Raw genomic sequence first — 13,025 nt, 5'->3', positions numbered from 1 at the left:
CAAGCTGAAAGTAAAAAAAGCACAAAGCAATTATTGGGGTTACTGACCTGAGCACAGGTTTGAGTTTGCTGGCACTGTTGCTATTGGAGACGGAGCTGCCAGAAACCGCAGAGCCATTCCAGGTGGGGTTACTAGAGTTCATCTCAGCAGACTTCTGGAAAACCTCAATGGTGGCCTTGGCTATGTTCTCCAGAAGAGAATACAGCTCCTGCAAAGAGTGGGTTCAGATGTACAAATCTTAAAGAAAAAAAGACAAATGAACTCAGCAAACACGTGTCGGCTTACATTATTCGTGCTTTGCTTGATCATGAGCTGCAGCTCGAGGGAGGACTGTCTCATGGTCCACTGGTCCATGTTCTGCAAGCAGAAAAACAGACAGAATATGGAAAGAATGCTTTTAAAGCAATCAAAGCAGAGCTTAAGAACCCCAGCTGGGTGTTAATTGCGAGGGACCCCCATCTTCACAGTCCATGAAGATGAAAACCAATCCAGAGTAATGAGCTGCTGTGAGACCCACACAAATCATTAATGGCTTAAAAGGCTAAAGGGTGTGAAATGAATAATTAAGCTCGGGGAAATGACTGTCTGTTCATCCTCTGCTGCTCTTCCATCGCTGACAGCTGCAGCAGAGCTGCCTGGTGTCTAAAACGCGTGTCTGTCTTAACGTATGCAGGCCTGGTCTACTGGGTTTTAAAGCTGAAATGTATATGTTCTGCACTGAGAGCATCACCAAATGGAACTGCAAAATCAATGACCGTTTTAAACAGGTTTTCAGAATGTGTATAAATATAGTATATTGCAATGTTTACCCAGGATTCTGTGAGACTATGGTGAGTGGACACCAGACCATCTAAAAGTTAGAAAATCCCTTTTCAGTTTGTTTGCAGTGCTTTGTTGCAGTACTTTAAAGTGGACTAAAAACCTCTTTTTTTTGTTGTGACAGTGTGTCAGTCCACATCACATTCACACTGGTATTTTTAGGACGCCAAACCATTTAAATACAATAATAAAATCAAATTTAAATATCACAGCACATGCAGAGACTGAGTTTTCTGCATTTACTGTGAACCGAGCTGCTCTGAGACACATTTGAATATATAGCCTAATTAAGTAAATGATAGATACTTTGCCAAAGCAACAGGTCTTTAGAGGTCTTTTGTTATTATACTGGTTCAGTATGAAACGGTGGTGGGACAGATTAGGCCATGTTGATTAACTGATTTTTTTTTTTTTTTTAGCATATTGATCAAGTGTGTGTTTTTTTTTTTTTTTTTTTTTAGAGTATGCAGACTTTTTTCCAAGTATTTTTCAAGACAGATTAGGCCGCCATGGTCTAGGTAATTAATGGGAAACACTGTACTGCTTAAATATTTAAAGTAATATTTAAATTTGTTTTAACTAATAGTTTAGATATAATGTGAAAATCTAAAAATTCACTCTGTACTACTATAAAAAGCTCGGTCAACTCAGGAGCAGATGTTCTGATGGGGTCATGTGAGAGCGTGTGACCTGCAGGATGCGTTTGATGCGCTGTCTCTGTGGATTCTCGCCCTCCTCGCTGTCCAGCTGCCTGTGTGGGTAACAGATGAGCTGCAGTAACCGCTGAGCCTGGATGTTCACCAGCACCGGATCCTGCAGAGCACTGCTGTCCTCTGACAGAGACTTCAGACACCGCTCACCCACCCACTCCTGAACGAGAGAGAAAATTCAGCAAAATTAAATCTTAAATGAAGAAAAGGGTTACATTTTTCTACAGAAAAACTTTCCAGACAACTTTAGTCTATACTGATATTACAATATGGATAACAACAGAAATTCCTCCAAGGATGAGAATACGATCCACTTAAAATAATCACCTGTTGGCAGATGCTCTTCAGCACATACTTGGCGTAAACCACCAGACTGGCCGTTTCAATCGAGACATTACGTCCTCCGGATTTTTTGGACCCCATGTCATCCTCTCCGATGTCGTCCAATCCAGCTGAGTGGGAGAAGCCTGAACCCTTCAGCTCAGCATCTCCTGGAGAAATAAACACAAAGTCACAGTTTTTAAGGACCAATCAATTCTGAATGCATAAACCTCCAGCTGGGTCCCATTAGCTCCATCTCCCACAACAACTGGCTTTCTTCTCCTTTACTAAATCATTTCATGCCTTTTCTGGTCTTCTTGTGTTGTTTTCCAATTACTGGATGTAATAATTCAATCTTCTGTATGATCATCAAGACCTTTTAAAGGAATAGTTCACTGAAAAATTTTAATTTGATGAAAATTTACTAATCCTCAGGCGATTCAAGATGTAGATGAGTTTGTTTCTTCATCAGATTTGGAGAAATGTAGCATTACATCACTTGCTCAGCAATGGATCCTTTGCAGTGAATGGGTGCCGTCAGAATGAGAGTCCAAACAGCTGAGTTAACGTCCATCAGTTAACGTCTTGTAAAGCTGCATTTGTAGGAAACAAACCTGTCACTAAGGCGTTTTAACTTTTAACTGTCGCTTCTGGCCAAAATATCAGTCCAAAATACATAAAACTGTCCTCTCACATCAAAATCCAATCACATAGCCTATTTGTTTAGGACACTTTTTTTGCTTGTAATCAGTGCATGATCTGTGCATATTTCTCTCCTGGCTCAGATGAGACAACTTTTTCACTGGAGAAAGCAGTATTATTGATTATGGACTTGCTGGAAACAACAGTTTGAAGCTGCAAAAGCTTTTTGCTTCACAAGTCATCAACTGATGGACTGGAGTGGTGCGGATTACTGTGATGTTTTAATCAGCTGTTTGGACTCTCATTCTGACGGCACCCATTCACTGCAGAGCATCCATTGGTGAGCAAGTGAGGTTATGCTACATTTCTCCAAATCTGATGAAGAAACAAACTCATCTACATCTTGAGTTGCCTGAGTACATTTTCAGCAAATTTTCATTTTTCAGTGAACTATTTCTTTAATCACCTGTTTGACTGGTTAAAACGTGAATACACAACAGAAAAGTACCCAAAGTCTCACCCAGCATGAAAACAGCCTTTAACACAGCAAACACGGCTCCCACCACAATGCTGTTCTGAGAAGCAGCCAGCAGATGTCGGTCGCAGGACGATCTGATGCCCACTGTGGATTTGTCTGTGGACAGAAATATCATTCTCAGGTTTATAGTTACTGTCTAGAGTCGGATGTGGGATGTGTAAAAGAGAGTTTGATTTACTTTATTTGGAGGGAGGTGTTACCTGATTTGGTGCCGTCTTGAGGACAGGGGTTGCGCTGTGGGGTTCTGAACAGATGAAGCAGGATCCTACAAGTCAGTCTGGCTCCAGGTTCAGAATCCTGCTCACTACAGGCTGAACACACACACACGAACATGAACATTTCATAACCAGCGTCTTCCATAAAAAGCCACTGGCCTCAGAATATGACCCCATCATTTCTGGCTCACAGCTGCGTCAACGCAGTACAAACAGAATGAGCCGAACACAATACTGTATCCTGCCAGACAGACAGACCACCTGTGACTCAAACGAGCAGTATAAATAAACACCTGGGCAAAAAAATCCTTTGAAGTTCACAGAAGGATCTTCAGACTTGATTTAAGGTGTTGGTTCAACCAAACACAAACACGTTGTCATGAATTGCTCATGAATTGTCTCATGTTGTTCCAAGTCGAATGACACATGTTGAAAAAATGTACACAGAAGGTAGACAGATAGACCTAATCAAATACAGTAAATGGAACCTCAAACATGTTTGTGATGAGAACAAAACTCTTTGATTTGAGCACGTCAAGCAAGAGCTCAGCAAAAATGATAAATGTGTTGGTGTGTGTGCTGATTAATGTTTATATGTGAATAAAAGACTAAATTAAATCTGTTCATCATATAAAGTGATTCACATGGAATCCTCTCACAATGTCACACATTTTTTCTAATTTTGGTTGCATAAACATTCGATGGTCAGACAAAAATGATTTGAGAATAATAAAACTACCTTCATTTGTGTTTGAAAGATGTATAAAAGTCTTATGGTTTAAAATAACATGAGGATGAGTAAAATGATTTTTTTATTTTTGAGTGAACCATCCCTTTAAATTCTTGCACACAGTTATCGGATGGTTACAGAAGACTTTAAAGGTAGCGCACAAGCTATATGGACTATTTTTATGAATTTTGCCCATTTTGAAGTTCAGCAGCTCCATTGTGAGAACGAGTTTGGGACAATATGAGGGTTGAGTAAACAATGAAAATTTAAAGTCAAATACATTTTTTTTCTAAATCAAATAACAGGAACACGAGTTGGTGTGATTGCAAGGTGTGCAAGACAAGGTGTGATTGCAATATTTCAATGAGATTATTAAATTATCATTTGCTTTAGAGGAACCCTTGAATGGAACAGAATCCCACCAGAATATAAAATGTTATGGATTCTCTAAAAAAAAAAAAAAAAGGTTGTCAAATCAAAATGGTTAACATTTACAGGGAGTTTAGAGTTTAAATTTCGCATTTATGTATGGATTTCTTGGTAACACTTGGTAAGGCCTTTATGTACAATGCATTATAAAAGTATTCATAATGCAGCTTGTAATGCATTATATATTTTCATAAATAATTGTAACCAAAGTTAAAATGCATTATAATACTTGAATGTTTGACTGCCATGCATTTTAATGTATTATCCTTTCTAACAACAAATTGCTAAATATTATAATGTATAACAATTGTGGTTACAATTATTCATGAGATCATACAACATATTATAATGTGCATTACAAGGCATAATTAATGCATTAAAACTACTTTTATAATGCATTGTATAAAAAGGCTTTAAGTAGTGTTATCGATTTTTTTACATCATCAACTTGCCCTGGGACTACAGATGAAAATGATTCACCCGGTCTAAATATGGCACATTTTATAACGACTTTATGTATTACTAATGTGTATTGTCCCTGATTAAATAAACAGATTTTTAAAGAGAGACTATATAACCATATTAATGACAAAGTATGTTTTCCCAACATTTACACATTTGTCCACAGCATGTCATGCTCCTTCTCTAAATATACACATCTGAGCAGCATCTACCCGTCTTTCACTGCTGCCCTGAATAGCTCCTTGTGCAGTGAGCCAATCAGAGACAGAGAGAGAGACTGTGGGCGGCAGAAGCAGCTCTCTGACCACAGGACACACACCAGTGTGGCTAAAGATGGAACTGCCCGGTGTGAAATGCGGAGACTTCAAACAGGCTGGCAGTTAGCGCTGACGTCTCTCTGATTTCTCTTAGGTAACTGTGAAAACTGAACGACTGCACCTCCAAGAGTGAGGTATGCAGTGACTGTGTGTCTGTATGGCAGGTAGCTGCAGAAAACTATTGGCCATCAACTGAAAGAGCCATACCTGCGTTCAGGAGGGAGGGAATGGCCACACAGCGCACCAGATCCTCCAGTAACAAACACTGCCGAGCTATCAGGATGGCAACGAATGTCGCCAGCGAGTCATGGAAAGACAGATCACTTACCTGCCAAAGAGAAAACACATTCAATTATCACCAGGAATATCTAGTACAGTTATTTAAAGGGATAGTTTACCCTGGTAATTTACTCACAATCAGGCCATATAAGATGTAGGTGACTGAGTTTCTTCAGTAGAACAGTAATTTTTAGCTGAAACCATGCTCCTTGGTAATTCATAAAATGCAAGTCAGACGCTGGCCATTTTTGAGAATAAAAAAAAAAGCATATAGAAGAAAAAAAAATACCAATGGCTCCTTATGGTAAATTGAGGTCTTATGAAGCGAAATGATCAGTCTGTGCAAGAAAATGTGCAAGATTATTCACAACATTATTAACTGTAATCCAGAGCCTCAGACTAACGGGGAACTGGTTCTTTCGACAGTTTGTTTTATTGAACTGGTTCAGTTCACTGGTTGGTTTATGTAAGCATGCAATGAGGTCATGTATACGCCATTATATTACTAAAACACCAAATAACGACTGGTGGAGGAACTGATTCATTCATTCATTCATTCATTCATTCATCACAGGATCATATACGCCGGTGTTTTGACTCATTTCCAGTCGGAGTGACTGTCAGGCATCTGAAAGTGAGTTTTGATCGAGTAACTTGTAGATCTGTGCTGCTCGAGCCATGAACGGTTTTAGACGCTTCAATCCGATTTGATGAACTGGTTCAACTAATTCACCAAAAAGAACCGGTTCAAAAGAATGACTCTTTTGTGAACCGGACATCACTCCATATCATTTGTCTGAGGCTCTGGATTACAGGTAATAATGTTGTAAATAATGTTCAGTTTCTTGCACAGACTGATCGTTTCGCTTCATAAGACCTCAATATATTGTCAGGAGCCACAGCTATAAATTTTGTGTTTCCTGATATGCTTTTTTTTTTTAAATCTCAAAATCAGGGAGCTGCTGACTTGGATTTTATAAATCACCAATGACCACGGTTTCAGTTATCTTCTTTACTGTTCTCTACTGAAGAAAAAAGTCAGATACATCTTGGATGGCCTGAGGGTGAATAAATTAACAGCACATTTTTATTTTTGGGTGACCTATCCCTTCAAGTTTTAGGCAGCACAAATATGCTTAAAATGAGATGGCTACAACATATTAGCAGTGAAAGCAACAGTTGAAAGCTGACTCACGTCAACGTTGCAGAGCAGATCGTTGAAGCCACAGTTGCCATTGTTGGAAGAGCAACAGAGAGCCTTGAGCACTCCCAACCACTCAGCGCTGAGAGAGCGACAGTACGCCGTCAGCTCCGCGCACAGGATACCGATATCATTCACCCTGAAACAAACCACACAACATTTACCAAGTGCAGGAGAGCAGGTGGATCCACAGATGCCACGCAGCTGTTCTGCTATTACTGTAGATGCTTACGGAGAATTATGTGACAGGACCCAGGGCAGTATTTATATAAATCAACTAAAAGAAATCAATTTAATGATTTCAATTATCTTTTTTATTTGGCCATGAAGTTTACTAAAGTCTAAATAGACCATTTTTATCTTGAAGTGTTAAAGACAGATGTTACTCTGTTCTACAATTTAGTAGAGTAGGTAGTAAAATGGTAAAAAAAAAAAAAATACATAAAATGATCTTTGTTAATAGCTACCATAAACTGCCTACAGGCTAAGTAACTGGAATATTTTACCTATTGATTATTACTGCTTAACTGATAATTATTAACTGAACACTGGTCTGTTTTCTCATATTGCGGTTTAAAAAAAAAAAAAAAAAAAAAAATTAAAGGCTTATTTTTCAAAACAAGTATCATTTTATTCCTATGAATAATCTTATAATATATTCACTTATAACACAACATAATATTTATATATTATATAATATTTAATCAATATTATTTAAATACCACTTTCTACTAATATTCTGAATTCACTTTTATTTTTAGTTATTTAAATTAGTATAGTTAATATTATTATGTTAGTATTTTCAATTCGTTTAATGTGCTTTTGTCAATTTTATTGTTTATTAATATTACTATTTGGGTTTAATTTATTTTTAAGTTTTATTTTCAGTTTGTTTGACGGTTTCTAATTTGTTTCATTTTTTATCTAACACTTACATTTTATTTCAGCTTTTTTCCCAAATTATAAAATGTTAATCATTTTAATGCCAACCTTTCGGGATCACGGTGGTCTACACACACATCCATTAGCACGTTACACACGAAGCTGTATCGGTTGGCTGGACTGTCATTGAGGATCTTTCCCACCATTGAGTGGTTGAGGTTGTGTGCGGTAGGATTAGCAATGGCGTCGATCATGAACATCTGATCCCACAGCATGTTGGAGTCTGATGGGTCGATGTTATAGTAGATGGAATTCTTCACCTTTGAGCAGAACTCACTGTGGGAATTCACACAAAACCAGACACCATTAGAGACCAGAAATATGGGGAAATACTTACAAAGAAGCATGGATTCGTTGCTCTCACCTGAAAATCTCTCCAAACTTGCTCTTCAGGTGACTGCAGGAGGTATAGAGGTCGTAGAGATAGGCCAGGATACAGCGTTCAGCTGAGGAACAGTCTGCAGGATTCACGCCAGACTTGACTACAATCCGCAGCCTGCCAAGAATGATACGATATATTCATTGTTGTCCAAATAGCTTAAAGGATAAGTTCACTTCCAGAACAAAAATTTCTTGATAATTTACCCACCCCCATGTCATCCAAGATGTTCATGCCATTTTTCTTCAGTCACAAAGAAATTAAGGTTTTTGATTTAAACATTCTCTATATAGTGGACTTCTATGTGGTCCAAATTGCAGTCAATGCAGCTTCAAAGATCTCTACACGATCCCAGCCGAGGAATAAGGGTCTTATCTAGAGAAACGATCGGTCATTTTCTTAAAAATATATACAGTCATGGCCAAAAATATCGCCACCCTTGGTAAATATGATCAAAGGCGGCTGTGAAAATTAATCTGCATTGTTAATCCTTTTGATCTTTTATTAAAAAAATTCACAAAAATCTAACCTTTCATTGGATAATAAGAATTTAAAATGGGGGGAAATATCATTATGAAGTAAATGTTTTTCTCAAATACACGTTGGACACAATTATTGGCACCCCTAGAAATTCTTATGAGTAAAATATCTCTGAAGTATATTCCAATTCATATTCACAATTTTGAGCACTCCAGGGTGATTATGAACATGAAATTATCCAGCCATGGCTTCCTGTTTCACAGAAATATAAATAGGAGGGAAAACAAAGCCCAAATTCCCTTAATCATCCATCACAATGAGAAAAACCAAAGAATATATTTCTGATGTGCAGCAAAAGATAATTGAGCTTCACAAATTAGTGAAGTGGCTTTAAGAAAAGAGTTAGATCAGTGAAAATTCCCATTTCCACCATCAGGGCAATAATTAAGAATTTCCAAATCAACATAAAATGTTAGGAAACTGCCTGGAAGAGGACGTGTGTCTATATCGTCCTAATGCACGGTGAGAAGGAGAGTTTGAGTGGCTAAAGACTCTCCAAGGACCACAGCTGGAGAATTGCAGAAAATAGTTGAGTCTCGGGGTCAGAAAATCTTTTTTTTTTTAAAAATTGTCAAACAGCACCTACATCACCACGTTGTTTGGGAGGGTTTCAAGAAAAATTCTCCTAGCTCATCCAAAAGCAAACTCCAACATATTCAGTTATATTTTTGTGAATTTTTTTAATAAAAGATCAAAAGGATTAACAATGCAGATTAATTTTCACAGCCTTCTTTGATCATATTTACCAAGGGTGCCGATATTTTTGGCCATGACTGTATATTTACACACTTTTTAACCACAAATGCTCTGCTTGCTTTAGCTCTGCGATGTGCATCTTCACACATTACGTAATCCTGTTGGAAAGGTCATGCGAGGTTAGTTCTTCGTCTGTGTTCTTCAGTTAAAAACTCCATCTCATTTTGTCCTCCAACATCGCTGTTTTACCTTTTTTGTATGTTGGCTTTGTAAACACTGGGTCGGTACTTCCACCTATGTCACGCGTGACCTTTCCAACATCATGGAATAAAGACGCACATGTACATCGCAGAGCTAATGCTAGCCGAGCATTTGTGGTTAAAAGGTGTATAAATATTTTTTTTTAAGAAAATGACCGATCGTTTCACTAGATATGACCCTTATTCCTCGGCTGGAATCGTGTAGAGCTCTTTGAAGCTGCATTGACTGCAATTTGGACCTTCAAATCGTTGACCACCATAGACTATATGGAGGAAAAATCCTGGAATGTTTTGCCCAAAAACTTTAATTTCTTTGCGACTGAAGAAAGAAAGACATTTTGGATGACATGGGGGTGAGTAAATTATCAGGAAATTTTGATTCTGGAAGTGAACTTATCCTTTAACATCACTCCAAAAAAATACATGACAGCAATATCCCATCGAGTGGTGGACATCAATATGACGTACCCATCGAAGACCTGTGCGGTCTGGTCAGGGTTGAGGATGAGGCAGGAATGGTATCTCCGCAAAACGGCCACAATACACAGACAGAGACCTGTAGTGTAACTGCCCGCCAGGTTGGAGGACTTCAATAGGAGTTCTGCTTCCACCAGGCTCAACTCATTCAGCAGCTACGTGACACAACACATACTGAAGTTAATCACTTATAGACAAAACAATAATACTTTTTATACAAGCATTAAAATGCCCCTATTATGGGTTATGAAAGGTTCATATTTTGGTTTTGGGAGTCCCTAACAACAGGTTGACATGCATGCAAGGTCAAAAAACACTTTCATTGTCTTATAATATGCATTTATTTTTACCTTATTTGCTCAACGACTCCCAAACGATTCGCTCAACGATTCATTTTTCCAAACCCCTCCTTTGCGTGCCGCTAATCGGCAGTGATTGGTCCGACTAGTTGATTTCATTTCCATTTTATCTCGCCTGTAATGCCTGATAAAGCAGCTTTTGTGAGCACAGTGCTGCTCCGTGTACAGAGTTATCGGGGAAACAGCTATTTTTAATGCTCCAAAAGCAGCACCTAGTGGCAAAGAATGAATTTGCATTTTCAAGTTTTCCCAGGTCTGCGAGCGCAACAAGTGGGCGGGCAATATGCTAATGTTTCATTTTGACATCAACATGAAACGGCTTGGGATTAGTTTTAAAAACGACTCGTTTAAATGATTCAGAGTCGACTCTTTATTTTGAGAGACAATAACTTTATTCATGGTGCACTTTCAGATTTAAAACTTTGCAGGATGTTTTCATTCACTTAGAGCTGTGTTACACACTGCATGAAAGGTAATTTTCAAAAATCCATAATAGGGGCACTTTAAACAAGAGAGAACATCTAGACTGCCAATCGGCCAGCAGCAAGGGAGGAAATCATTCAACTATACTCACATTAAAGACTATTTTAAATCCATTCGTAAGACCCCAAACAGGGAGTCAGAGATGATATTTTGGGATTAGCCATCATACCTGTATAGCAAAGTCAATGAGGCCACTTATATTGAGCGAATACTCCATGAGGTCAAAGATGAACTGGATGTGTTGGACCAGTGGGAGGTGGTAGGACATCCCTAAGGCAAAGCTGGTGATCTGTTCCAGAACATTCCTGGACACCTGTATAACCCAAACACACCAGTATTACCCATCTGAATGCTAACGAGATTTGCAGACGGTCATGATTTACAGTGAATTTAAATCAGTAGGCTTGAATACACTATACAAATGTTGCCCAGGTTTACAGTCTGGAAATTCAGAGCCAGTCTGCAGATATTGGGTAGTTGGAATCGACAAATTTAGCAGAAAATCATGTTGTGTATGTTGGGTTCAGACAATGACTATATCCAGACATTTTGAAATGATTTTAGAATACAATGTTTCATTGTTGTCATGCATCTCCTAGCAACGGTGCAATGTGATTCTGTAGCATTTGGAATGACTTGAAAGTCTGGTTGTGCAATCCTCAGTTGTTCAGTGTACGATTCCCAGTTTTTATTCTGTAACCATTTACAAAGTTGGCAAGTGTATGATGCCTGATATTTTAAAAATGGTTCAGAATTTAACATCTGTGTAGATTATTCAGGCTTCAGTGTAGTTTAGGCAATCCTAACAGAGCTCACTGACATACAGAACTCTTAAAGGCACAGTAGCAAAAACAGCTGTCAAGGCATAGTCACATTTTCCATAGCTTGGAAAAATTTTGCTGGCAAATCCAGTCATTTCAATAGGAATCTATGAGATTGGGAGTTTCATGTGAGGACAAAACTTTTCCCTAAGCAGATTTCGCTCATGTTTGTCACACAAATCTGCCACATTGACCAACAGAAAGCTGAGTGGTGAACCTTCTTGTGAATTTATTGGATCTTTTGAGATCTTAGGTTATACATGTACTCATCTATATTTTGTTTTGGTCTTGAGTTTTATCTTTTCTGTCATTTTATATGCTTTATGTAATTGCATAGATTGATTGATTTTTTTTTAATTTACTTTCTCTCCTTTTTTAATCGAATTAATTTTAATTCGGAGCGGATCTTGGGCTTTATTGAAAATAGCTATCTTTTAAAATGTGTTATAAATAATTCATATTTGAATCTGCATCATTGATTCTGTTAGTTTCCTGTTTAATACTGTGATTCTGGAGCGCGACTTCTGTGTGAGCATTGCTTCGTGCATTGTTACACTTTTGAGAACAGACCTTTATTTGCCACAAAATGCAGCTGAGATTTTGCTAATGTGACCAGCTGCACATTTAGAGAAAAAAAACTGCTTTTGGTGCAATAAACTTGAATGCACATTATTAGTGCTACAAAAGTGTCTCACAGTTGACTCTTTTGAAATATACTCCACAGTCTGAGAGCGTGATCAATGCACATGCACTACCCAGTGAACCCTTCTGTTTAAGGAAAATTTGTATATGTTGGGTTTAATTCACAAACTTGGGGAAAACAAACAATAACAACAGGTCACAGCAGTTCATTGATGGAAGTCAGGCTGACCTGAGAGGTGACCTGGTGCTGGTCAAAGTGTGAGAGGTGCTGGAATTTAGAGAAAATGTCTTCAGCGGTGGGAAAAGCCTCAGGTTTACTCCTCTTCCTCTTCTGACCTTCCTCACCTCCTGAGGAAAGAAAACAAAAGACAAAAATCAATGAATAGACAGCACACATGAGAGAGAGAGAGAGAGAGACCTAATAGGATTTCAATAAGATGAAATACGGAGATCACTATCAAAGCATAAAGTGCCCTCATCAACCATCCATCAGTCAACCACTGAGGCCACTCCGTCAAACACTTTTTCATATTAAAAGCACAGAGCTGCCACGGGGTGACGGATCAGTGTTTTTGTCGTGCTTGAAATAGTAATAGCTGTGGGTTGAGCCGTTTAATGTCAGGACCAAGGCTCAGGCTGCTGCGAGGGAAATAATGGGATGTTCAATTACACCTCCATTAAAAAGCAAAAGCAAACGGAGGGCTGCTCTTTCTGACCGAGTCGGCAGCTAAGCTTGAATATAATAAGACCATGATTGCCATTA

The 13,025-nt window shown here is 38.3% G+C and overlaps 1 protein-coding gene across 9 annotated transcripts in view; it reads right to left on the bottom strand.

Annotated features, from left to right (window-relative positions):
* med12 (mediator complex subunit 12) overlaps positions 1 to 13,025 on the bottom strand; it is a 42,857-nt gene that overhangs the window by 13,924 nt on the left and 15,908 nt on the right. For all 9 annotated transcript variants that reach the window (XM_058797764.1, XM_058797766.1, XM_058797768.1 and 6 more), the window contains exons 17-29: positions 12,492 to 12,610; positions 10,969 to 11,112; positions 9,949 to 10,112; positions 7,970 to 8,101; positions 7,654 to 7,881; positions 6,658 to 6,802; positions 5,391 to 5,511; positions 3,231 to 3,341; positions 3,013 to 3,126; positions 1,857 to 2,020; positions 1,510 to 1,689; positions 286 to 357; positions 48 to 208 (exon numbers count right to left, since the gene is read on the bottom strand). In XM_058797764.1, the coding sequence (XP_058653747.1) occupies positions 48 to 208; positions 286 to 357; positions 1,510 to 1,689; positions 1,857 to 2,020; positions 3,013 to 3,126; positions 3,231 to 3,341; positions 5,391 to 5,511; positions 6,658 to 6,802; positions 7,654 to 7,881; positions 7,970 to 8,101; positions 9,949 to 10,112; positions 10,969 to 11,112; positions 12,492 to 12,610 (1,855 nt within the window). The remainder of the gene's footprint in view (positions 1 to 47; positions 209 to 285; positions 358 to 1,509; positions 1,690 to 1,856; positions 2,021 to 3,012; positions 3,127 to 3,230; positions 3,342 to 5,390; positions 5,512 to 6,657; positions 6,803 to 7,653; positions 7,882 to 7,969; positions 8,102 to 9,948; positions 10,113 to 10,968; positions 11,113 to 12,491; positions 12,611 to 13,025) is intronic.

The sequence above is a fragment of the Onychostoma macrolepis genome, chromosome 14, assembly GCF_012432095.1.
Source record: "Onychostoma macrolepis isolate SWU-2019 chromosome 14, ASM1243209v1, whole genome shotgun sequence".
Taxonomy (NCBI): domain Eukaryota; kingdom Metazoa; phylum Chordata; class Actinopteri; order Cypriniformes; family Cyprinidae; genus Onychostoma; species Onychostoma macrolepis.
This window is presented reverse-complemented; position numbering and strand designations above follow the sequence as displayed.